The sequence below is a fragment of the Haemorhous mexicanus genome, chromosome 14, assembly GCF_027477595.1.
Source record: "Haemorhous mexicanus isolate bHaeMex1 chromosome 14, bHaeMex1.pri, whole genome shotgun sequence".
Lineage (NCBI taxonomy): Eukaryota > Metazoa > Chordata > Aves > Passeriformes > Fringillidae > Haemorhous > Haemorhous mexicanus.
The window spans coordinates 5,616,618-5,641,555 of NC_082354.1; the positions used below are offsets into that span (position 1 = coordinate 5,616,618).

The 24,938-nt window shown below is 55.6% G+C and overlaps 3 protein-coding genes across 6 annotated transcripts; all 3 read left to right on the forward strand.

Annotated features, from left to right (window-relative positions):
• Positions 1–276: 276 nt before the first annotated feature.
• SNX12 (sorting nexin 12) lies at positions 277–5,251 on the forward strand. Its single transcript, XM_059859219.1, has 4 exons — positions 277–480; positions 1,916–2,011; positions 2,874–2,998; positions 3,464–5,251. Exons 1-4 carry the CDS (start codon positions 316–318, stop codon positions 3,564–3,566), a joined length of 489 nt encoding a protein of 162 aa, XP_059715202.1. The 5' UTR covers positions 277–315; the 3' UTR covers positions 3,567–5,251.
• Positions 5,252–5,392: 141 nt separating this feature from the next.
• LOC132333784 (methyl-CpG-binding domain protein 6-like) lies at positions 5,393–9,212 on the forward strand. Of its 2 annotated transcripts, none has more exons than XM_059859216.1 (8): positions 5,393–6,082; positions 6,161–6,325; positions 6,669–6,800; positions 7,137–7,238; positions 7,771–7,871; positions 8,518–8,590; positions 8,808–8,879; positions 8,980–9,212. In XM_059859216.1, exons 1-8 carry the CDS (start codon positions 5,503–5,505, stop codon positions 8,991–8,993), a joined length of 1,239 nt encoding a protein of 412 aa, XP_059715199.1. In that variant the 5' UTR covers positions 5,393–5,502; the 3' UTR covers positions 8,994–9,212. The 2 variants fall into 2 exon arrangements, with proteins under 2 accessions (XP_059715199.1, XP_059715198.1); XM_059859215.1 differs by having other exon boundaries at positions 9,031–9,212.
• A 1,004-nt stretch (positions 9,213–10,216) lies between these two features.
• Positions 10,217–20,990, forward strand: SLC7A3 (solute carrier family 7 member 3). 3 transcript variants are annotated; one of them, XM_059859213.1, is made up of 12 exons: positions 10,217–10,363; positions 13,205–13,613; positions 13,809–13,967; positions 14,056–14,233; positions 14,345–14,457; positions 15,339–15,561; positions 15,740–15,879; positions 15,959–16,061; positions 16,345–16,556; positions 17,189–17,355; positions 17,634–17,742; positions 17,849–20,990. In XM_059859213.1, exons 2-12 carry the CDS (start codon positions 13,244–13,246, stop codon positions 17,980–17,982), a joined length of 1,908 nt encoding a protein of 635 aa, XP_059715196.1. In that variant the 5' UTR covers positions 10,217–10,363; positions 13,205–13,243; the 3' UTR covers positions 17,983–20,990. The 3 variants fall into 3 exon arrangements, with proteins under 3 accessions (XP_059715196.1, XP_059715194.1, XP_059715195.1); XM_059859211.1 differs by lacking the exon at positions 10,217–10,363 and adding an exon at positions 10,403–11,714; XM_059859212.1 differs by lacking the exon at positions 10,217–10,363 and adding an exon at positions 11,747–12,109.
• The last annotated feature ends 3,948 nt before the right edge of the window (positions 20,991–24,938 follow it).

Sequence of the window (24,938 nt, forward strand, 5' to 3'; positions counted from 1 at the left end):
CCATGCAGGTTCCGGGGCCAGCCTCGCCAGCCTCGCGGGCTGAATACCCGCCGCTTTTATGCAGGGGGCGGCCGCACGGCGGCGCTGTCAGGGCCGTGGCTGAGCGGCCCCGAACCCTGGATAACTACCTCTTTATGCAAGCGCTGTGCGGGCGCCGTGCCGCGGTGTGCGGACGGGGTGGCGGCTGAGGGGCCCCGAACCCTGGATAGCTGCCGGTTTTTGTAGGCTGCGGGCGGGCTCCGTGCGGCTATGCGCGGGCGGGGCGGGCTGCGGTAGCGGGCGGGGCGGGCCGGGCGGGGCGGCGGCACCACCACCATGTCGGAGGCGGCGGTGGCGGACACCCGGCGCCTCAACGCGAAGCCGCAGGACCTCACGGACGCGTACGGGCCGCCCAGCAACTTCCTCGAGATCGACATCTTCAACCCGCAGACCGTGGGCATGGGCCGCGCCAGATACACCAGCTACGAGCTCCGCATGCGGGTGCGGCCCCCGTCGGGCCTGCGGGGCTGGGCTGCCCGGTGCGCGGGTGTGCGGCCCGGGGAGGGGCGGCAGCGCTCGGGACGCGGTGGCCGAGGGACGGCGGCCGGGTAGGGCCGGAGCGGTGCCGCTGCTGTGCGGTGGGGGGCGGAGGAGGCGATGCCCAGGGCCGGGGCGAGCAGCGCGCCTGCGGGGCTCAAGGTCAGAGCTGATGGGCTCGCTCGGCATCCAGCGGGGGCTGGTGCGCACTCGGACAGGGAGGTGCTGCCTCAGCAGCTCGAGAGCCCCGCTGGGTGGCTGCTGAGCACGGCACGGCTGCACGTAGCTGCTTATCTCAGGCAGGGGAGGAGAGCTGGGTGGCAGTAACGTGGGACTGCTCACACTGCATGCTGGCAGTGCTGGCTGCTTTACCAAGAGCCCGTGGTCTAGGAGCGTGCATAGCACGCTGAGCAGGGTTCTCTTCATTGGGCCTTAAACGAGCTGAACTGGGGACCCCTTCACAGCTCTGTCTCTGATAGATGGGAAAAGTAAAACGGAGCTTCCCCTAAAACACGGTCCCTTTAGTGTGTGTTGTGGTGCTGGTTTGACTTTTGCTTATAGAGTGATTTAACTGCTCAGTCTCCTCTGCCTTTCAGAAGAATTGGTGTTTGCTTTTTTCTGCTCTGGTGCTTGGCTCCCATCAGCCTGCAGGTGGCAATGGGAACCTCTTAGTCCCACTGAAACCAGCTGGGTTTATTTCACAGACCTCATAAGAACACAGTTAATTGTGTTGCAGTAATATCTGGGTGCTGTCCATCAGAAGGTTTTGTTACCTCAGTTCCTGGAAGGATTCAGACTGTGTTGATGGGGTAAAGGTAAAGTTAATGTAGCTGTCATTTGCTGGACTCCAGTGGCAGGGGGCAAAGGTGAGGAATTGCTGCACCATTCTCCAGTGACACAAGATGGGCATGAAAAGCCTGTTAGAGTAGGTGCTCTCTTTTGGGAGAAGACTGTTAATAAGGTCTAGCCTTGAACAGTTGCTGGGGCAAGATTTCCTCAGTTAGTTCTTCCATGGGGATGCCAGTGTCAGGTCAGATGTTCTTTCACTCTGCAGGCTGCTGTGAAACTCTTGTAGATCACTTCAAAATGGAGTAAACTTGGGGGGGGAGGAAATCATTCTCCTGACAGTTATATTGTCAGCACTGGTTCCAGTGTGTGCCCCTGGGAAGGGGGCATGTTCCAGGAATAGTCACTCAAGGGAGAGGGAATGCCTGGCACTGAGTAGACAGGCTTGCTTGGATCTGAAGGATTTTGGTGTTTGTGCTGTCCTGAATAAGGAAGTTGAGTATTCCCATCATGCATCCTCATGAGGTTTTATTTTCTTACTGCAGCTTCAGGTTTCAGTTACATGTGTGGCTTCCAGAGCAACCTGCAAATAAACTGCTTTGCTTCATTACAGACAAACCTCCCCATCTTCAAATTGAAGGAGTCATGTGTGAGGAGAAGATACAGCGACTTTGAGTGGCTGAAGAATGAGCTGGAACGAGACAGTAAGGTGAGGCCTGGCTCAGACCTTCCTATTCCTTAAGCCAAGATGTGGGAACAGTTGCAGCAATAATCTTGAGATTTCCAGAAGTGGGGCTGTGGTGGTGGATGTTGCACCTCAGATACTTAAATCCAGGGGTCAAACTGAGATTCCTTTATTCTAGTATGGTACAAGGAGAAATCCCAACCAGATATTCTCAAGAGGTCACAAATGCACAAAAAGTTTACTGGCAAAAATAAGGAATTTTGGCAAAGGAGTAAATACACTTATAAAACATTTATTATAACATTACTTAGCATTAATTTACTATTAACTTAGCATAAACTTAACTTAGAAACCATTAAAACCTTAAGTTGCTATGTTACCCAAAAAAGTTCCATGAAAAAGGATTAGAAGGAGAAAAGAGAGAAAGACAAAAAAGGTACAGAAAAACACACATAGCTACCAACTCCTGGGGTTCCAGCATGGATGAGATGGAAACTCCAGGAGAATGCAGGGTCCAGACAAGTCTCTCATGGGAGCTTTTAAGCCCCAGGGCCTTTGTAGCCCCCTCCCAAGGTGGAGCTTCTGGTCACTCAGGGGCTGAGTTAGCACCACCCACGGTGTGTGATTGATGAACAGCTCTGCCTGGCCTGGGATGTTGGCTCTGGGCTGGGGGGTGGAGCCTTTCACTGTCTCCTCTTCACAAGTCCTGGTCTGCCCCTCCCACCAAACCTACGCACAGGCATTTGCCAAGCATCCCAAAATGTTTTAAGGCATGAAACTTAGCCAGTCTCTATCCATTTGATGGCAGTGGAGGTGAGCATCAAACAGCAAAAGATGTCTGCTTGCAGGTGGCTGTTCTGCTCATGGGGTGATTCTGTGCTTTCAGATTGTAGTGCCACCGCTGCCTGGAAAAGCTTTGAAACGACAGCTTCCCTTCCGAGGAGATGAAGGCATCTTTGAGGAGTCTTTCATCGAGGAGCGGAGGCAGGGCCTAGAACAGTTTATTAACAAGTAAGTTTCATGTCCTGGCTTTGCTGTGTGCTGCCTTTTTAGCTCTTGCTGGGCCGTGGGTTGACTGTGGGAGAGTCTTGAGTCTTGACCTGCTTCTGGCAGGTGGCAGTGCTGGAGGGTGGCACCTGCAGCCACGTAATGAAACTGGAACTGGAGCAAGTCCTGCCCTAAGTGGGGGTTGTGCTTTGTGCTCTCTCCTGAGAGTGTAGTGAGTATTAGCAGAACAGCTGTGCTACAGGGACCCACCAGCATGGTACTTTTGGTTCAGGGAACGGCCTGGAAGGGAACAGCCTGTGCTCAGGCACTTCTTACTGGTCCTGTTGCAGAGCCATGCACGTTCCTACAAACAGGACTGAGCGCGATGCAGGTGTGCTGAGCTGGCTGCCTGACTCCCTCCTGCACACATCAGAGGTGTGGGGGTCTTGGAGGCAGCTGTGCTAACCTCCACATCTGATTTTCTTCCAGAATTGCTGGACACCCACTGGCACAGAACGAGCGCTGCTTACATATGTTCCTGCAAGAGGAGACTATTGATAGGAATTACGTCCCAGGGAAAGTGCGCCAGTAGGAGCACCTGGCACTGTCTTCCTCCATTCCACCCTCCCTCCTGCAAAAATGACATTTATTTTTACACTAAATCTGTCTTCTCTGAACCAGCTTTTCCTCTCTTGAACCTCCCAGTTTGTTCAGTATTTTCCTCTTTTGTAACTGGCAGCAGTTTGTTCTACTGGGCTGTGATCGTGGCCTAAAGATGTGAAGATTTATGCAAATGAGTGTGTTGTCCCATGTCTAGGGGCAGATGTGGATAGGTGTGGAGCAGGAACTTGCTAATGGCATTCTGGTGTAGGAGCTGCCTCTCTCTCCCTGTACAGGAAGATAAGAGATGACCTTCACTCCCTTGTCTGTGCAGCCCCAAGCATCTCTGCAGGAGACTTTGAAGAATAGCAGTTGTCATGTTGGTCAGTGATTATATCAGGTATTAGAGTTTTAGTAAGGTTTATCCAAACCAGTGAGTAGGTGCCTGGGTGTGTCAGTCTGTCATTCACCCCATTCGCCCTGCATGAAACCCCCATTCTTCACTGTCTGGAAGTGCTGAGACCCAACACCTACTCAAACCCTGCTATCAGCCTCCTGAATTACAGACCTATTTGGTGTATTTGTGTCCCCTCCTTTCTAAGGTGCTGCTGGCAGCTCAAGGGGTTTCTATCCCATGTGCTCTCATGATGCTCTTTGTGGGCCATTTGGCATGTGGAAGATGGGATAGTCTGGGCTGTAGCCACATGTGCTGTGATGCATTGGCCCAGAGTTTAAGAAACACCACAGCCTGCTGTAACATGGGCTGCTGGGCTGGTGTTGCCTGCAGCACCCTGCTTGGCTGAGCCTAGTGACCTTATCCTGAGCCCCAGCTGCTGGGAGGAGCAGACTGTCTGGCTGAGGAGGAGCAAGAGAAGGCTAGTGGGGGCAGTTGTAGGATGCAGCTGTGATGGTTGCCACTGGAGGAGCCCAGCAGTGGGGCCTGGAGTGAGGCCACCTCCAGAAAAGGACAGCAGAATATGGGCTGTCAGTCCTAGGTTAGACATTGCTTACAGAGCAGAAGTGGCAGTGGCTCTTTGTGTGTTCTCCCCTGATTTGCAGTGAGCTAGGCAGTCACTTGTTTGGAAGTGAGAACATTGGACTGGTCAGGGAAGTGTTCAGAGCTTGAGGGGACAATGAGGCTGTGACTTGCTGCAGCACAAGTGTCCTTTGGAGGCTCCCCCAGCTGCCACAGCTGTGATGAATGAAGTTGGGCCTCAGCTCGGGGGCTCCTCAGGTCAAGGCTGGCTGGTTTAAAAGTGCTTGGTCACTTTGTTGTGTCACAGTTGAGCCTTTCTTGGAGCACAGGCCCAGAGTGGATGCCCTCCTGTTCCTGCCAGGCGCGTTCCCCGAGGCCTTCCCAACGTCCCCTCTGTTTTCTGGTGAGGAACTGGTACTGCTGGGCGAGAGGTGGCTCTTGGGGAGAAGTCGCTGAAAGCGCGAGGGAGCTGCTCCGGGTGCTGGCTCGGCCGGGAAAGGGCCGTGGGGCAGCGCGGAGCCCGGTGCCGGTGGAGGCGGCCGTGGCTTCGGAGGGGCTCGGTCCCCGCCTCCTGCTGCCGCCAGTCGCGCTCGGGGCGGCTCCTTCCCCTGCCCTGCGCGGGGCTGCCATCCATCCAGCTGTCTGCACCCTGTCCAGTGTAACGTCCCGGTGCCGTTCGCATTAAACCACTGTGAAGCCAATTGTCTGCCTGGTCCTGGGGGCTACCGGGACGGGGGAACGGCCGGGAGAGAGCGGTCACCGGCGAGGGGGCGGGAGAGCTGTCGGGACAGAGCGGGCGCCGGCGGGGCGGGACGGGGGAACTGCCGGGAGAAGACGGACACGGGCGGGGCGGGAGAACGGCCGGAACAGAGAGGGCACGGGCGGGGCCCAGCGCGGAGGCGGGCGGGGCTCTCCTGTTCTCCCTGGTTCTCCCCGGTGGTTCCGAGGCGCGATGATGCTGCCGGAGCCGCAGGCGGGCTCCGGCTCGCCGGACTGCCCTGACCTGCTGCAGCACGTCCCGGCGCTGCGCTCGCCGTCCACCCCGCTTTACCTCAGCTTCTTCGAGGAAGAGTGTCGCGCCATCGCCGCCCGCCTGCGCCTCGGGGCGGCCGCGGAGCCCTCGCCGGGCCTGGGAGAGCTCAGCGGGCTGCAGCCCAAGCCCCCCGGACCCGCCACCTCCACGCCGCTGCCCTTACCGAGCCACGGGCGGGTCCCAGACTCGAGCGCGGGCGATTTCGAGGCCTCTGCTGCCCCTGGCCCGGCCCCGGCCCCAGGGGAGCCCGGGTGCCTCCCGCAGCCCGCGGCCGGCGGTGGCCCCGGCGCCTGCCCCGCTCGCCCGCCCGCTCTGTCCCGGCGGGCGCGGCGCAGTCGCGGACAGCTCTCCGGCGGCGGCCCCGGCACCCCTGCCCGCTCCCCGGGCCGCGGCCGCGCCAGGCTTGCTCTCCCCCACACACGGGCGTGGCTGGGGCTGCAGGTCCCCGCGGCCGGCACGGGGCGCGGCGCCTGGGAAACGCGGCTCCTGCGGCCCCCAGGTAAGCTCCCCCGCCGGGCAGGGAGCCCCGGCACGGCCACCGCCCGCCCGGCGCTGCAGAGCCCTTTCTCTTTCCCAGGGACCAGGCTGAAACTGACATCGCCTGCCAGGTCCAGGCTTCAACGTGCTAGCGGGGCTTCGCAGCAGGCACAGCTTTCCAGCCTTCCCAAACTCGCCCCCCGGGACAGAGGGAAGAAAAGTAACTCTGCCCCTGCCAGTTGCCTCGCGCGAAGTAGGGAAGCACGTAGGTTAGGGTGCTGCGTCTAGAAGGGAGAAGGGGAAGGACTTGGGCTGCAGCCTGGCTGGGGACAGGGCATGGGGAGTGGGGAGTCCATGGGAGCGGCACAGGTGGGAGCCTAGGAAATAGTCTCGTGCCCCGAGGGGTGTGTTAACAATGCCTGGCCTCCCGCCAGTGTGGGCTGGCAGCCTGTTGAGTTTGAAACCTTCACCCTGTGGTGCTGGGGGGTCACAGGGTACTGATGCCTGTGTGCCTCGGGCAGGCAGCCTGGCTGAGCCCCGGGCTGCCTGAAGAAGGTGCAATGGAGCTGCTTGGGAATAGCGGCCTCTGTGTTTACTGTTCACTACAGCTGCTGCCAAGGTTGGGAGTGGTAAACAACCCTCCTCAAAGCTTTCTACAGGAATTCCTGCTGTGGCTTCCCGCTCCTCACTGCGGCCTCTGGAAAAAGTAATTTCGTCCAGGCATTTTTGCCTCAATCAAGGTGAGTCTTGGCAGAAGCCTCAGAGGCTGCAGAGTTGTGAGAGAGGGGCACTGCTGCCGTGGGAAGAACATCCAGGTCTTGGCTGCAGGGTCAAAGCTCATCCTGGGGAACGGACTGGGAGGGTACTGCATGTGCTTGGGCTCAGAGGAGGGGAGGTAAAGTGCAGAGCAAGCAAGGCTGGGTGAAGTCCTTTCCCTCTTTTGCTGGAGAGGCATCCAGCAAAGAATCTGAACATATCTGGTGCTTGAGGCTCGTTCATAGGAGAGGGAGTGGCTGTGGTCAGTCTCTTAGCAGGGGTTGATGCTCTTTATTTTCCTTTCCTGGGTCTCACTTCAGAATCAACTACAGAGGAGGTGGTGTGCAATAGGACCCGAGAGCTGAAGGAAAATGATGAGAGCAAAGAAAGCCTGGTTGCAGCAAGCATTGTCTTGGGAGCAGGTGAGCAGTATGGAGGTGTAGATTCTTGCCTTGTGTTCAGGGGAGTGTGGAGAAACATGGGCAGCTGCTTGTTGGGCAGCGCTGCTCCCCAGATGAGCCCTGGCTGACCAGATGGGCCCTGGCTGAGGGTGCTCCAGCCTGTGCTGCAGGCAGAGAGTGCTGCCTTCCCAGGATCTGCAGCTGAGCAGCCTGCAGTCCTGAGCCCTGCAGAGGGAAGGGAGGCAAGGAGGCTCTAGCCCCACTTTGCTTCAACAGCCCTGTCCCACCCTGCCCGGGCAGCTGCCTGCCCTCACTGTGAGAGCAGACTCCCAGCAGGAGCCCAGAGCTGCTGGGAGCCAGGCCATGCAGGAGCACTTTCTCCCAGCAGCACCCATACAGGCCGAGCCAGCAGCAGCTGTTGGACTGGAAGTGCTGAGAGACCCCTTGATCTCTTGGACAGGTTCTGTCTTTCCCTGATCTGGAGCAGCTCTGTGGCCAGGTTGAAGAGCAGCTGAGGATGGCAGGTTTCTAATGCTGACACCTCTCTTCACAGGTAGAAATAACCAGACCTGGGAGTATGTGGAGTCCTCTTTGTCCAGTGAGTTGTCCCCTGGCCTGACTTCAGGGTGTAAAGATGTAGTCCCTGCTGAGCAGGTAAGACCCAGCTGTGTCCTGTCACCATGGGGCACTGTTCAGTCTCTGGCTTGGGCCAGCTATGCCAGAGATGGGAGATTATGAGACCTGGACCTGCCAGTTTCTGGCTGGCACTTGAGCTGTTTCAGCCTTTCTCAGGGGTTTATACAAGACCATTTTTTGCATGGCTTTACCAGCTCTCTGTACTCAGGTGACTGTAGGCTTCTGTCCAGCTAGATTTTCTAAAGGCCTTTTGAAACATGCAAACTTCATGTGGCTTGTGTTGTCACTTTTATAAGTCCTGACATGTAGGACTTGGCCCCAGGATGGGGTGTGCAGAGCCTGCAAGATGAATCTCCAGGTTAGGAAATCTACCTGCAAAATAAGTTATGCATTTTCCAGCAGTTTTAGGGCTCTTCACTCTGTGGCTGCAGGCAGCCAAAGGCATTCTTGTTCCCCATGTGTGCTGGCAGATGCTCACTACAGCAGCTCCTTTGCCAGGCACTGCTTCTGTGATGGATGTGCCCTGGCAGTGGTCCCCAGTGGGTTGATCTTGGGGTGTTGGATGGGCTGCAGTGCTCCTCCAGAGGATGGGCTGTGCTGTGGCTCTGTTGGGGGCGGGGGGGTTGAAACTCCCTGCATCACACTTGCACTCTGCTCTTGCCAGTCTGCAGGTGATCAGCTGTCCCAGGAACTGGAGCGTGTGAAGAAAGAGCTGGAAAGAGTGAAGGGCGAGCTTGGTATGTAGAGCTGGCTGTTCTGAGGACTGCAGGACACCTGTAGTGCAGGTGACATCCCCTGTGCTTGTACCTGGAGCCCAGTGCCTGCAGCTCCATGGGAGTGGGGCTGGATTCATGTTTAGGGGGTAGAGCAGGATCTCAGCTGCTGCCCTAGAGAGTCTGGGTGTGAGGTATTTAGGATGGGCTGAGCACACACCTTCTTGCCTCCTGTCTGCAGCTGACAAGACTGCCCAGTGTGAAGTCTATCAGCAGACAATCTCCTCCTTGCAGGCTCAGCTCAGAGCAGCAGGTATGTTCCCTCACTGTGGTGAGCCCTCACCTCTGGGCAGGCTGCAGGGATCCCTTGAGGGATGTGAGGTGGGAGGGATACAGCTCATGGCCTTTCCCAGGGCTCAGGTGTTGACTGCCAGAAGCTCTACTGCTTTGATGTTGCTTCCCAGGAATCTGTCTGAAAGATGCAGCAGTGTTTGACAGTGGTGACCTGGGAAGAGACTGACAGCTGGGACATGGGGACAAACAGCCACTGTCCAGCTGTGCGAGCTCCTGGGCCAGTGGTATATGTGGAGCTCTTGAATAAATTAATTTTTAACCCTTTGTATCTAAAATAAAGGTGTCTTTTGCAGTGGTGCTTGCTGTCTGGTTGGGTAGAGGCAGTGCCCTGGGCGAACAGGGCAGGTCTGTGCTAGGCTATGGCTGGTTTTGCTCAGCCAGAGATTTGAGGTCTGTTACAAGGAGGAGCTGGGTGCTGGTGGATGGAGGTACATTCTGGACAAAACTGATGCTTCCAGGTGGGATGCTTGGATGTGTGGTGGTGGTAGGCAGCTGTATGGGCAGGTTTCTTCCTTAGACCACCTTCACATTGGATGTGGGAAAAGCCAGTGCTGGCTGATGGCACATTAGACTTCTGCAGGCTTTGGCTATTTATTACTGCTTTATTATCAGTGACTGTGGGCACGTGGTGGGAAGCAGCACTTGGGACTCAGTCCAGCACTGTTCTTGCATGCTGGTGCTGGAGGCCCTGCTCTGCTACCTTCTCTCTGTGGCTGGTTGATGCAGGCGCCTTCTTGCACTGCTTTGTGTCTGGGTAAGGCACTGGAGAGCCCTAAGGTTGGGCTGGGAAGGCTGGCCTGTTCCTGCTCCTGTTATTCCTGGCTTGTGTTCCTGGCTGCCTTGGAATGAGCATTCACAGGTAGCCTGCACTCCTTCCTGGGGCACTGCCCTAGACTGTGCGCAGGGGTGGCTGCACAGGGAAGCTGTGTTGGCTGTCTCCCACCCCTGCTTAGCACTTGGTTGCTCTGGGGCAGCTCCAATGCTGGCACAATCTGCAGCAGAGAGCCCTAACATGCTGTGTGTTCCCTGTACATGCATAGTGAAGATAACTTCTTGGTGCAGGTATGAAGGGAGTTGACTAGAAAAAGTGCCCTGCTATTTGTAAACAGAGAGGAACTTGTGGGTGAAGCTGGACTCCATGGTCCTTATGGGTCCCTTCCTATGTGAAATATTCTAATGTTTCATTTGTGGAAGGTGGTGGGGGCATCCAAGGACTGATGTGGATCTGTTTCTGCAGGGCTTCTGGCTCCCTTTATGGGCTGGAGCCATCTCCTACCCTCCTTTGATGCTGGCTATGTGTGCCTTGCCACTATTTGCCTTCCTGCTGCTCCTGTTGAGACATGCACTTGGCTTGTTCCGTGCCTCTGCCTGCTCCCAGCCCTGAGCCTGTGCTGCTGGATCAAGGCCCTGGATGATGGGAGTGGGGAGCAGTAAGACTGGCAGGTGAGGATGGGACGCTGGGAAGACATATGTGGAGCTGCACGTGAGGTTTGGGAGCTGGAAACGTTCTGGTGTCCTGATAATGCTCCTTTCGGGAAACTGCCTCCCAACCCCTGATGTTGCAAGAAGGTTTCTGGAAATAGGGAAATAATGTAATCTGCCCCCTCACTGTTCTGGGTACCCAGTGTCTGCTTGTCTGGGACAGGGTGACCCTGCTTGGAGTCCTGCTATGACCGTGGTGCAGCCGATCCTGAGAACATTCTCGGCGATGGTGCTGCCCAGGTGGGTCCTTGCCTATAGCTGGCAGCCCTGGAACGAGTGGGAACTGTCTGAGTAGTGACCTTACTTCGTCATGTGGTCAGGGGCGCTACAGTTCTCGATTCTGAGAAGCGGAGGAAGAGCTTGCGTCACTTCCAGTTAGAAGCATGAGCTGGTGTTTCCATCACCGCTTACTCCCGTCGTTTTCCCCGCCCGGAGGATGTGGGGGAGGCAGCCGCCTGGCGCTCCCGCCTCCCCTCCGCTCTGCAAGAGACTGAAAAGCTTTTTGTCTCGATAGCGCCAATGCCGGAGCAGGGCATTGCCGATGATGCCGGCGAGGGGCTGGCTTACCTCTCCGAGCTGCCGCTTTGAATAGGCGCTCACGACCCGCAAGCACTGGATTGCATCAGGCGCGGCCCGCCGACGGGCGGGTCCCAGCTTGAGTGCTGGACAGGATGGTGCTGGCCCCTGCCTTGCTCCTGGATGCCCAACAGTTCTCCCAGGACTGGCATTTCCCATCACTTAGTGCCTGTTGCTCCCAGGACTGAGGGGTGTAGCGGAGCGCACGGAGGTCGGGGACAGTCACCGCACAAGCCGCGGGCGGAGCTCCGCTCGCAGCCCCTGCAGCGGGCTGGCCTCTCCTCGCCTCGCTCCCCGCCGCGGTGGGGCAAGGCCGGGGCAGGCTCGGTTCTCATGCCACAGTTGGACTCGGGGGATCCTCAGCTTCTCCCTCCGTGGCGTTCCCGAGGGACCAAGGCGCCTTGCCCTGCTCTCTTGCCCGCAGCACCCGCACTCCTGCCGGCCCAGCCGGGCCTCGCTCCGGTGCCACTTGTCACGGGAATTCATATTTTCGAAAACGCGCGGGAAGCGGGGCGCGGGTGGGGCTGGAAGGAAGCTCGTCTCTGCCCTGCTCCCCGCCTACTCCCCTGAGGCTTGGGGTGGAAGCTGATGCACACTGTTCCCGCCGCCCTTTTATACCAGTTTTTCACGGGCGGACCTTCTCTCGCTCTGTGCTCTGTGCTCTTGGCCGCGGCACGGAACGGAGTTCACCTAAAGGGGATCGCACGGGGGCGAGCCGAGCCGAACCGCGCCGCAGGTGAGTATGGCGGGCGCTGCCGCCGGACCGGGAGCAGAGTATGGCTTGGCGCAACCGGTGCCGGTCTTGCATCAGCCAGCCCTGGCGGCTCCTGCCGCGGGACTGCGCTGGGGTTCTGCCGTATCGCGGCAGCGCCGGCCTCCGCGGCGGGACGGAGCCTGTCTGGCACTCCTCGGGGACGCAGATGCCTCATGGGGGCTGAGGCGGTGGTCCCGAGCTTCCCACACCTGCGCCAAGTCGCGGCGGGATGCGATAGTCGCTACCGGGCTGCGGTAGGCACCGGGATGCAGCGGGAGGCTCCTGCTGCTGCCTGACCCATGTGGATCTCGAGTCCAGATGCTGGAGATGCTTGGAACAATTGAGCAGCGCTGGGGAAGGCAGCTGGAGTTGTCCAGGTAGTGTTTGAGGAGGGTGCTAGTGCTGGGGGACTTGTTGCGCTTGAGGTAAAGGCTGAATGTGACACGTGCCAGCTCGGGAGTAGGTTTATCAAGAAGCAGGATGGTTTGCTGGTTATGGGGAAACAGCCGAGTTGCTGGCTGCCGCTGTGATCCTGATAATCCTCTATGGAAATGGTCACAAAGTTATCCTTGTGTGCTTAGGCTGATACGTATAGTGTGGCACGCGGTCCTGGGCACGTGGATGGAGTGTTCTCACTTTCCCGATGAAGGGAGAAGCCAGCAGGAAGAATACACTGGTGGCTGGGTGGTTCAGTGTGGGCAGAGGCGCCAGCTGTGGCATTGGGAACCACTTTCCTTGCAGCTTCTCTGTGCTGGATGCCTGCATCACAGGTTGCTCGTCTTCAGAGCTTTTTGGGGATAGGTGGCTGCTGTGAGCAAGAGGAGTGGTGATGTCACACATTCGGGGTGATTTCAGCCTGTAGAGCTTGTAGACTGCTTAGCAAGCACTGTTAGCAGGCAAGGGGATTGCACCAGGAACCCTTGCTGTGAGTCTGTCTGTTATACATCTCTGTAGAGAATGTGTTGCAGATGCCAAAAAAACCAGAGATGGCTGCATCCAGTGAGTCAGCCCAGCCTGCTAAATCCTGTGCTGGAGGAATTGTCTCCACATCATTGCTGCTGTGCACAGCCATGTGCCAGGCTGGAGAAATGTACCAGCAGTCAAGTTTGGTTTGAAGGATCTCCAGACTGCCAAGCCTGGGAAGCAGTGGGCAAGCTTTGGGACGCGCCTATGAGCTCTATGGTTGAGACCACACAGGGATTGAGTAATGAGCACTTCCCAGCATGGACTGACTGGGTTCATCCCTGACTCACTGTCGTGGTGCAAGGGCTGTGCAGGCAGGGTGTGTGCAGCTCCACGGTGCCTTGGAGGGTGCCCCACCACGGTCTCTGGCCAACCAGTGTGGCAGGGACGTGGTGCCAGTGAGTGAGCTGGGAGCAGGCTCCTGTGGGCATCACTGCGTACCCTGCCTCTTGCAGTGCCAGTCCTGCTGCCTGAAAGACACTGAGCTTCACATTTCTCTTTTCTTGCAGGGCTTTTCACCAGCTGAGCTTCACTGAGGAGAAGACAAGATGTTGGGGGAAAAAATGACGGGTTTTGGGAAGAAGCTGATCCGCCGGCGCATGGTGGACCTGAGCTCCGATGACACACATTTTGCTCGCTGCCTCTCCACACTGGACCTCGTGTCCCTGGGGGTGGGCAGCACACTAGGGGCTGGTGTGTATGTGCTGGCCGGGGAGGTAGCCAAGGAGATGGCTGGTCCCTCCATCGTCCTCTGCTTCATGGTGGCTGCTTTCTCATCGGTACTGGCTGGACTCTGCTATGCAGAGTTTGGGGCCCGTGTCCCCAAGGCTGGCTCTGCGTACCTCTACAGCTACGTTACCGTTGGCGAGATCTGGGCTTTTATAGCCGGGTGGAACCTCATTCTCTCCTGTGTGATAGGTACGGGGCCAGGCAGCATGTGTGGGGCTCCTTCCAGCACCCTGCTGGCACCATGGGGGGCTTCTGGGGGCAGCATGTGGTGCTCTGGGGGCAGGGTGTGAGGTGGGATCAGCAGGGAGGTGGGTGCTCAGGTGTGGGTGGCTGGTGCCAGTCTGCCCTGGGCTCAGACTAATGCACAGATTTGCCACCAACCAGGTACGGCTAGTGTGGCTCGAGCCTGGAGTGCAACATTTGACAACATCATCGGCAACCACATCTCCACCTTCTTTGCCACCAACATCCCAATGCACGTGCCAGGAGTGCTGGCTGAGCATCCAGACTTCTTTGCTTTGATCCTGATTTTGCTGCTTACTGGTGGGTATGCCGGAGAGTGGCTCCATGGTACCATGGGTGATGGCACGGGAGCCTGATGGGTCTTCACTCACCTCTTCTGTCCCCACAGTACTGCTGGCTTTTGGTGTCAGTGAATCTGCCCTCGTGAACAAAATCTTCACAGCGGTGAACCTCTTGGTGCTGAGCTTTGTCATCATTGCTGGCTTCATCAAGGGAGATATCAAGAACTGGCAGCTTTCAGAGAAGAGCTGTGTCAACTGCTCGCTGCTAGACCCACTGGATGACATGTAAGTAGAGCAACTGTGCCAGGCTGGGATCTGGCACAGGTCCTGCCTGGGCAGGCACAGGTCCTGCTGTCCCTGCACCTCACGGCAGCTGCTCTCCTGCATTTCTTCCAGGAAAAATGCTTTTGGCTCTGGTGGGTTTTTCCCCTTTGGACTGGAAGGGATGCTGACTGGTGCTGCCACCTGTTTCTATGCCTTCGTGGGCTTTGACTGCATTGCTACCACAGGTACTGCCTTGGGTGAGGGTGGCGTGGGCATTTCCCCTCCACAGCCAGCAGCTGGTTGGGAGCTGATGGGGAGGATGCTGCATGGTGTGGGAAAACAGCTGGTCTCACTGCTCCTGGGAGGTTTCCCTGTGGAGTCTGTGTCTTCAGCTGGGCCAGACAAAAGGGCTCAGAGCCTGCCCTGCCCCAGGAAAAGTGGCTCATTACACCACATGGTGGGAGCAGGGCTGCACCCTGCCTGCACAGCCAGCTCCCAGAGCAGTGGGGAGCCTGTTGACTGCTGAGCCGAGCCTGCAACAGTGCTGGGAATTGCTGGTGCCTCCTAGTTATTTCCCAGCCTCAGGCAGCCTTTTTCCAAATGACTGGGTTCATGCAAAACTGCTGCTTCCTGGAGCACCGGCAGCTCTCTTAATTTCCTCTCATTACCCCAGAAATCTACTTAGTGGGTGGCTGGTACAGGCTGTTCTGCCTGACCTTGCATGTGCCACCCTGCCTCCAGGGGCTGCCCAGCAGTCTCCTCCTTTCCTGCTGCCGAGCCCCTTGCTGGGAGCCTGGTGCAGCACACCTTTGTAAAGCCGAGCACACGTTTAAGGAGGATCTCCATTCAACAGGCTCTGTAGGGAGAGGGAGCTGATGGTGGGGGGGGGAAGGGCTGGCATGGCCAAGGGGTGGCTGCAAGCCCAGGCTGCCAGGCAGCTCCATTCCTTCTCTTCTGCCAGTGCAGCAGCAGCATGGCCAGGGACTCCTCCTCTCCAACAGCCCCTGCTTGCTGCTCCACAGTCCTGTGCTGCCATGGAAAGTCCCTACTCTGGCTCATCCCTGGGGGTACTTGCCCCATGCTATGCAGTGGAGTGGGGCACATGTGGCCTCTTGTGTCTGGACAGGGGAGGAAGCCAGGAACCCGCAACGCTCGATTCCCATTGGCATCATTGTGTCCCTCCTCATCTGCTTTGTGGCTTATTTTGGGGTTTCTGCATCCCTGACTCTCATGGTGCCCTACTTCCTCCTGAACAAAAGCAGCCCTCTGCCTGAGGCTTTCAAGGCGGTTGGTTGGGAGCCTGCCCGCTACGCCGTTGCCGTTGGCTCGCTCTGTGCCCTCTCCACCAGGTAGGACTGGCTCTGTTCCTGGCTCTGCTTGGGGCACAGCACAGGGACCGACAGCATTAACCTGGCTGGGTTGGGGATTTCCTCTGTCCAGTTGCTGTCCTGCTCCTGGCACAGAGCTGGTCCCTTCCCATTCTGGGTGGTAGATGTGGGCAGCTTGCCTAATCTCTCTCCATGACAGCTTGCTAGGCTCCATGTTTCCCATGCCCCGAGTGATCCATGCCATGGCAGAGGACGGGCTGCTCTTCAAGTTCCTCTCCCGGATGCACAGTGGCAGAAAGACACCTCTGATCGCCACCTTTGTCTCGGGGTTCTTCGCAGGTAAGGCTCCTGGCCACCTCCTCATAGCCAGCCCTGCGGTGGTCTGGAGCTGTGCTCACGCTGCCTGTCCTCATTGCAGCTATGTTTGCCGTCCTGCTTGACCTGAAGGACCTGGTGGACCTCATGTCGATCGGCACGCTGCTGGCCTACTCCCTGGTGGCGGTGTGCGTGCTCATCCTCCGGTGCGTGACTTCTCGTGTTTGGCAGTGCCCGGGGTGGATGTTCCTCACATCGTCCCAGGGGCTTGTCGCCACAGCTCTTTTCCAGGGGCATGCATCCTGGGGAAGTGTCAAGCCCCCAAGATGGAGGCTGCTGACCAGAGCCTGTGTGTGACTCTGGGCATATCCTTGGAGTGGCTGTTGCGGGGCCACTGCCGGAGCAGCTGGGATATGAAGGTGCTGCCCACTGTTCCCTTGGGCTAGGAGGTTGCTTGGGCTCTGCTGCAAGCTTGTCTTACCTGCTCAGGTACCAGCCCAGACAGCCAAACTCCCCGAAGGCCGTGGAAATGCTGGAGCTGAATGGGAACGAGGAGGAGAGAGTGATCATGAACCCAGCCATCACTGCTGCTAGTGCCCAGCACAAAGAGACCTTGTCCCTGGCGATGCTGTTCAACCCGCCTGGGGACACCCCCACTGCGCTCTCGGGACGCATTGTCTATGTCTGTGTCGCAGTCATTGGTGAGTCAGTGGGAACTGGTGGCTAGTGTCCCCTCCTGCCAGGGGCCTGGAGTGTTTTGGCTTGTCTCTGAAGAGCTGGGAAGGGATGGAGAGCATGCCAGGCAGAGGAGAGGGGCCAGGTTGCCAGTTGCTGTTCAGCAGGTGCTGAACCCTAAGCAGGGTGCCAAGTGCAGGGTACAGCTGTGGTTTGGGGTGCACAGGCATTGATGGAGGACATGGGTGCTAAGCCAGGGATGTGCAGGTGGTCATGGGAGATCCCTGTGATGAGCCTGACCCACTCTGGCCACCAGCAAGGGCAGTCCCCAGCCCCTTGAGAGTGCTTGGGCTCAGCCAGTGGGGTTTGATCTGTCTGTCAATGGCTCCATTGTACAGCCAGAATGGGATGGCTCAGCAGGTCTGGGTAAGCATCAGAGCTGGGTCCAAGCCCAGCCAAGCACAGGCTCCCTGCAGCTTGCTGGTCTGGGAAGTGCCTCCAGCAAAGCACTTTCCTAAGGCTTTGGGGTGGGTGTTAGAGACAGTGCATGCTGGACCTGACCAAGAGGAGTGTGTGCCTCAGCACTGCTGTGGGTGAGGCTCAGGGCCCCAGGGAGGCCATGTGCCACACAGTCCCCTGACTACGCCTTATCTTGCAGCTGCACTGATCACAGTCATCTGTGTGGTCCTGACCCTCAATCTGACTGCGCTGAAGAATGCCAGTGTGGGCTGTGTTGTGGCTCTGGTGCTGCTCCTCGTGGCTCTGCTCATTTTCACCATCATCATTTGGAGGCAGCCGCAGAACAACGCACGGTTAAACTTCAAAGTGAGTGCAGCCCCCTGCATCTTGGTGTCTGCACCCCCTGGACTCCATCAGAATCTGGGCATTGTGGGGTCTGCCAGGGCTTGCTGCTGGGCAGTCACCAGGAAAGGGAGTGAAAGACACCCGGAAACGTGTCTCTCTGAGGTGCAATCCTCAGTGTGGAAGTGCCTGGGTGCTCTGGGCTGTGGCAGGGAGGGGGTCCTTCCGTTGGCCAGTAGCATCCTCGAGTCCAGCCTGGTCCCTCAAGGCACAGCTGACACAGCACTTCTTGTCCCTTGCAGGTCCCTTTCCTGCCACTTGTGCCAATCTTCAGCACCTTCATTAACATCCTGCTGATGGTCCAGCTGAGTGCGGGCACCTGGGCGCGGTTTGCCATCTACATGGTTGTGGGTAGGTGTCCTGTGGTGGGCAGTGCAGTGCCTGCAGGTCTCTCCCGGGGGTTTGTTAGTGCTGCCAGCCCACCATTGCACATTTCCTTATGGAAACTGTCCTGCAGGTTTCATTATTTACTTCGCCTATGGGATTTGGAACAGCGTGGAAGGGAAAAATGCGGAACAAGCCTGTGCCACAGCAGAAAAACCTCTGCACCAACCTGGACTGGACCTCAGCCCTGGGGCTGCTGCAGTCTGAGGGCCTGGGGACCAGTGCTTCATGGACCTCTTTTTCACTTAGGTACAAGATCATGATCCAGAGACTACATCCATCCCCTCTCCTGCAGAGACTGAGTCCCAGAGTGAAGTACTAAGGTCTGAACAACAGGCCCTGAGTCAAAGCTGACCTAGGATGAGCATTCCATCCAAATGTTGTATGTTTCCACTCATTAACAAAGTATTATTATATGTACTTATTGGCAAAACATATTCACCTTTCTGTATCTAGAAACAGCATAAGGCCACATCTGGCCTAATTAGGGGGTATAGGATCAAAGACAACTCCCTTAGATCCCCTTGAGCCTTGGCCAGGCTTTGGGAGAAAGCTGACAGGAAAATGAAATTAGAAATTATGTCAGCTGGTTTGTTTAGCAGTGTAAAAACCGGGCCACTGTCACAGCAAAGTGGGGGAGCCTCGTGGCCTGCAAAGGAGGAGGCACTGCAGGAATTCCCAGTTCCTGGCGTGGTTCTCCAGTCCTTGGCTGTGACAGCTTCCCCCCAGAGCTGATGTCCCTTGGGCTTTTGGGCTTGGATGATGTCTGATGGATCTTCCTTAATCACTGTAGGCATTCTTTCAATGTCCCTTTGCAATTCTTTGCTCATGGTTAGGTGCCTTGCTTAGCTTATCCTTCTGTGATTCTTTGCAGTTTTCCATCGTAGTAAATGCCACTGTTCCTTAAGTCGGTGTCTGTGTCTCTGACCCTGCTCGCCAGCAAAACAAAATCAGCGTAGTCAGCAGGTTCAGAACAAACTGTTGCTTTTAAAATTTAAATGAAGGTAATCAGTCCTGTATGAAATTCCCAGATGGGAAGACTTTCCATATAGTTCACTGGTCCTCAGGTGGGCTAAGGTTGGAGGACCATGTGAGCAATGGGGAAGTCAGTTAAAAGAAGTTGAACTGCTGGATGAATTGAAATGCATCCAAAATTCGCATACTGACAAAGGAAAAGAACTTGTGGATTTGGAAAGGCAAGGATGGATTTTGTTAACAGTATATCAAACAAAACACCAACAAAAGGAACAGTTGTTGAAATGCTCTAACATGGACCAACAGATGTGAGCTGCAGAATCAAATTGTAATGCTAAAATGCCAAAATAAGCTGCTTGCTGATAAGATGGATTTACCAGACTTGCTGAGAAGGGTGCAGTTAGAGTAGCTCATTATAAGGAAAGGAGGGGGCAAGTGAGTCACAAGAAAATACATGCAGTGATTGCAGAGGCAGGTGTGCAGTGCGATCCTGATAAATGAAATGGAGATATTTGGCATTCTGTGAATTCTGATGAGGTTGATTCCCAAGACGAATTTGTAGATTGGAGCATAGAGACGAAAGGTAGAATTCGATGCTAATGGTCAGGAGGGATACTCATAGAGGATCATACTCAGCATGAAGTAAATTAAATATTTGAACAGTTAGGAAAAAACAGAGGAATCTCTTTTCTCTTGGGTGGTGTGCTTGCATGACCAGGGAGCATCAGAGATAACCCTAGACTCAGGGGACTCTAAGAAGCTTTTAGATTGAATTTGGATTCTTTTGTGCAGGATGCATTTTGGAATAACATTCACCATACTGATTTGTTAGCTTTGCCTGGTTTTGGATGTAATACTAAATACCCTACAGCAAATTATTAGCCTGGATCTGAAAGTCAGTGGTACACTTTGTGAGATTGTGTTAGAGGAGATGCATGAGAACCTCTTGTGTTTTTGTATTTGTAGATAATGTTACTGAAGAAACAAGTAGTCACTCCAATATTTGTACCTGTAACTTTATTGCAATGACAGGCTTTTAGTTATTTATTTTTTGTTTCTATTTTTTAAATGAAGATTTTTAGTTTTTTACTTCCTGTTATATCCTGCCAATTTTTGGAATCTAACTATACCCTGATTCAAGACTTGCAGCCTACTTCCATTGGTGTGAACTGGTAAAGGTATTGTTCCAACACACAGACCTGAGGCTTGCTGAAACAAGCCCAGGAGAATGGAGAAAAGGCTTTGATTGCTGTCCATCATGGCATGGCAGAAATCCATCATGTGATGGAGATCATGGATGGTGGGACATTCTTTTTGGATGGGTGCCTACAGCTACCAGAATTCTTAATTGAGTACTTCACCCTGGTGTTGTTTTATTGATGCTAATCCTGTTGCTTTTTGTTGTGATAATTGCATTGTATGTTAAGGTTTGGATGATCACGAAACAATTATCTTACCAACTACCTCCACTGATTACTAGACAATCCATGTGGTACCAAAGCATGAAATGTTCTCAAGCTCTATTTGGATATTGTGAAACTTGAATGACTATAGTCACAGGGTGTATTGTGTAGAAAAATGACTGGGAACTCTGTGGACAGGTAGCTGGTGGTACAATTAGAGGAAACTGAGGACTTAGAACATTATGGAAATTATACGGTATATTTATCCCTTAATTTGGTGTCTGTGTCTCTGACCCTACCTACTGGCAAAACAGAGTCAGGACTGCAGAGCTGGGTTGTGTGCTGCCTCTTCCCCTCACAGGGGAGTCCCCTGGCTGGGTGGGCACTCCCCTGGGGAGTGCTGGTGGCCCAGGGCTGGTCTCTGCCCTCCTCCAGTCCCACGGAGGGGCAGTGACACCAGCACAGCCCCCTGGCCAAGAAAATTGCTTTCTCGGTGCACAGGAGGCCCCACATGATGGTGCAGCTGTACTCATTCCATCTGCCATGTAGCTGTGTTCACCACCTCCTCCCTGCCTTCCAAGTGCCAGACTTGTACGTGGCAGCCATGGCTGGAGCTCTGCAGGAAGGCTTACTGCAACTTGTTCTAGTACTCATAGAACTCTGGTACTCACTGCTAGCAAACTGGTACTGCCCTGACCATGCTGTTTGATGTAATTATCTTGCTCAAGTGTCAGTGAGATGTCCTCAGTGTAGTTGTACTTGTGTCCAACCTCATCTGCCTTTCTAAAATTTTAAGGTCAATTTTTAAATCTATTAAATTAAATGTTTTTAAGTGCTTTTTCCTCTTGGTCTTGCTGTTAATGGCCTGGGGTTGTGGGACCCTTGGCAGGACCCTGCCTGCCACTGGGCTGGGTGCCAGGCTGGTGCCAGTGCAGAACAGGGCTTGGTCCCAGCCAGCTGTGCTGGGTGACATCCCTGCCCAAAGCCTGCCAGCTGGAGCCACCAGTGCTCACTGTCAGCCAGGAGCTGTGAAGCAGTGCTTCAAACCAGCTCCAGCCAGTGCTGCTGGTACCTGGGGGGGCAGGACAGCAGCCTACCATGGTCCTGCCTGTCAGGCCGTGTGCAGGGAGGGATTGTGCCACCAAGTTCCAGAGCAGTGGATACAGTAAAGGCCTTGGAAATAATACCTCCTGGAGGTGCCAGCAATGGCCTGCAGAGGAAGCCTGACCACAAACTGGGCTCCATCCATGAGAGAAGATGATTTTCCAGATTTTGCTCTAGTCTAAATCAGATCTGACATAAGTATCCAAAAAAACCCTAATTTAAGGCAGATGGACTGTGCTTGGTTTTGGCATCTGTTGCTCTTCATTGGCAGTGGTGCAGGGTCACTGCACAGTCACTGGGGAGGTACTTGCACCATCAGCTCTACTTGGCCCCTGTGCTGGAGCTGGGAGCCCTCCCCCAGGGCTGTCCCTGCAGTAAAAAGGGCTGTGGCTCCTGCTCTGGCTCCAGCACAGGCACAGGTGACTCTTTGGGTGCTGCCAGCCCTCCTAGTCAGGCTGGTGCCTCAGTGTGCCATGCTGGCTTCACCACCCCACCTCGTGGGTATCTTCTGGCCAGGGGCAGCACAGGGTCCCTGCTGAGCCCTGAGCCTGCCCTGTGCTCATTCACCCAGTTTTGGGTGCTGCTACCCAGGGCTAGAGGGCAATGGGCCTGTGATACAGCTGCAGCTGTCACCCCCTGGCTTGGCACTGCTACAGTCTCCTGCCTTTGTTTGTTTCTGTGTCCCCCTACACGTGTGCACATCCATGCCCACGTCCATTTGTGGGACTGTTTGTGCCCATGGGCACATCCCTTCCTGCTTACAGGCCATCCCACTGAGCTCTGCCATCCCAGCCCGGGCATCCACTGGGACTGGCAGAGTTCAGGGCATGGAGCAGAATTCTGGAAGCTCTGAACAGCTCCCACTATGGCAGGTGAGCAGGAAAAGCAGCAGCAGCTCCCCTGGCAGATTTGGGAAGTCAGTGCCACTGAGCCCTGGCTACAGCAGCCCTGTTCACCCCCAGGCTCTGGGCCAGGCATCCTGTCCTTGGCCACCAGCCTGTGGGGGCAGCCCCAGCTCTGCACCCACTCTGGGGGTCCCTGCCTCCCTCTCTGTGCAGGTTAACAGGGCTGCCAAGGGTGGCACCTCATCCTCTGCTGGGCAGCACCTCTGCCCTTCCCAGGCTGTGCTGGGGTTACTGCACATCTCAGCACACCAGCTGGTGGTGAACAACACCCAGCCAGAAAAACACTCAGAAGCCTCAGTGTGTGCTGTCTGCAGAAACCATCTGTGTCACTGCTGTACCCACTGCCCCTGCAGCCTGCTCTGATAGCAGCCCAGCTCCATCCTGCAGAGCCTGGGAGAAAAGCAGGTTCCTGGTGAAGCCTGTCAGGTGCTAGGGGCTGGAGGGTAGCTTTTCCCTCCTGTACCAGTCTGGGAAGGGCCATTTTGTGGTTTGAGAAAATCAGCAAAAAGCAGAGCCCGGCTTTGCTGGTGAGAGGCCTGTGATGACCCACCCTTCTGGGGAAGGAAGGAAGCAACCAGCCCCAAGACAGCTGCATGCGGTGTGCCCTGACACTTGGGTCATTTCCTCCCCAGGCTTGATTTGTCATTTCCTTGTTGCCATTCCCCCCTGGACTGAAGGGGAGCTGGAGGGCTGTTGAGTCCCACTGTGTCTGGCCCAAGCCATGCTGAGCAGGCAGGTGGCTGGGAGGCCTTTCTGTGGCCACTGGCTGGTGACAAGGTGCTCTGGGTCATGCCAGGGATGCAGTGCTGGTGGGTTGGGCTGTTGGGGGTGACGGCCAGCCTCCCTCCCCATCTGGCTCCACCATATCCCATGGCATTCATAAGTTCATATCCAGCTGGTGTTGGGGGACATGGGGCTTTCCTGGTGGACCCTTCAGAGCAGCTCTCTCGGCACCAGATGCCTGCCACCTCCAGGGGGGCTACCAAGAGGCCATGAGTGTGGCCATGCAGGCTGGGGGCAGGATGGAGATGGGGGGCTGTGCTGCTGAGCCTCTGGAGGGAGAGCTGCAGCTGCAGAGCCTGCCCCTGCACTGCTCCCTGGCCAGAACAGGCCCTGGCAGGCGGAGATGTAGCAGCAGATTAAATTTTGATCCGCTTGGGAATTAAAATAGGCTGGCAAGTCTGCTGTGCTCTGTGACACCAAATGCTTCAATGTGAGGCGTTAATGTGCCATCTTCTTCCCTGTAAATCTGAGCACTGTCAGATCCCCTTCCCTGGAGGTGGGGCAGAGCTGCAGTGGCTGCTGAGTGGGATGAATCCATCAGCAGGGCCTGAGTCCTGGAATCTAGGGAATTGATACAGGCAGATGGGGTCACTGGTGTAAGAGCAAACTGGTATCAGCTCCTGACATTTCTGCAGCAGCACTCGGTTGCGCTCCCTCACAGTCCAGAAGGGCTCCAGGAAATCAAAGCCGGTGATGGGTGAGATTCTTATCACTCCTTACCTGGCTCCAGGCAGGCCCCAACCCTTCTGTTCTCTGTGGTGAGCTTAAGCACACATGACCCAGTAGCTGTGAGGAGCCTGTGTGCATCCAATAATCCTCTTGCCCTGAGCTGTGCCAGGTGGCCAGCTCTCTATAAACAACAGGCTTAGTGCTCGCCTCTCTTTGCCTTTGCAAGTCTGGCACGATGACTTGCATCCACGTGGTTTCTCTTCCCTTACTCTCCTTTCTTCCCAGTGCTGGTGCCCTGGTTCCTGCTCTTGTCCCCCAGTCCATACTGCAACTAGGCAAAGGGTGGCTCCTCTCACAGCCTGTCCTGGAGCTGCCAGCATGCTGTGATGATGCCTGCACCCAGCAGGATGTCACCCTGGAGGTTCAAGGAGTCTCTCTCTCCTGAGACAGTTGTACCCCCATGGCACCCACACCTCACTGTGGTGGAAGTGAGCCTGTGAGTGAGTGGTGCAGGGAGGAGATGGCAGACGCAGCACAGGCAGTGCATGTGGCACATTTATGGTGCAGATGGGAGATTTTCCATCATTGTGGATGCCTCCTGATGAACTACCCCTTCTCTACCACCATCAGGATCACCAAAGGCTGCACAGGTGTGCTGGTTTCCCGACCTCATACACAAGAGATTTGTTTGCTAATCATAGAGTTTTAAGGGTGGTACATTGCCCTGTCCTCCTTAAGCTTTCCCATTTTCCTGCTGTGTTTACCCAAGCACTTATTCCATCTCTAATTCATATTCTCCACACAGGACCTCACACCAATGGTGCTTTGCAAGGCTGGACAGATGACTGCTCTTATTTTTTCCATTTTTAAGTCAATGTCCTGTTCCATTTCACTGCATCTCAGGGGCAGCCTGCATCGTGGGCTGGTCAATGCTGACATTTTTTAAACCTGCTGAAGAATAAACATGCAGTTCCTTCAAGACCTGTGGCAGTTGTACGGGCACGGCAACCCGACTTGCAAAACAAACAGGTAGGAGACATTTTGACAAACTAAATGTAACACCCCTCCCAGCTCAGTTATCAAGACTTTGGGGTAATGTGAGTGTTAAACTAATTTAACTGCCTGGTCTGCACACAGGTGTGCAACAGTTTCTATCATCCTGGACAAGATAACGCATGAAAAATCATGACACATTACTGGGCAGGGAGCAACTGCCATTGTTTACATAATACAAACCAAATTTACAGACAGAATTTAACTTGTTCAATGGAATTACCTGCCCTACCTGAGAGGTTCTTGGGGGCAGATCAAAAAAAGTTTTGAT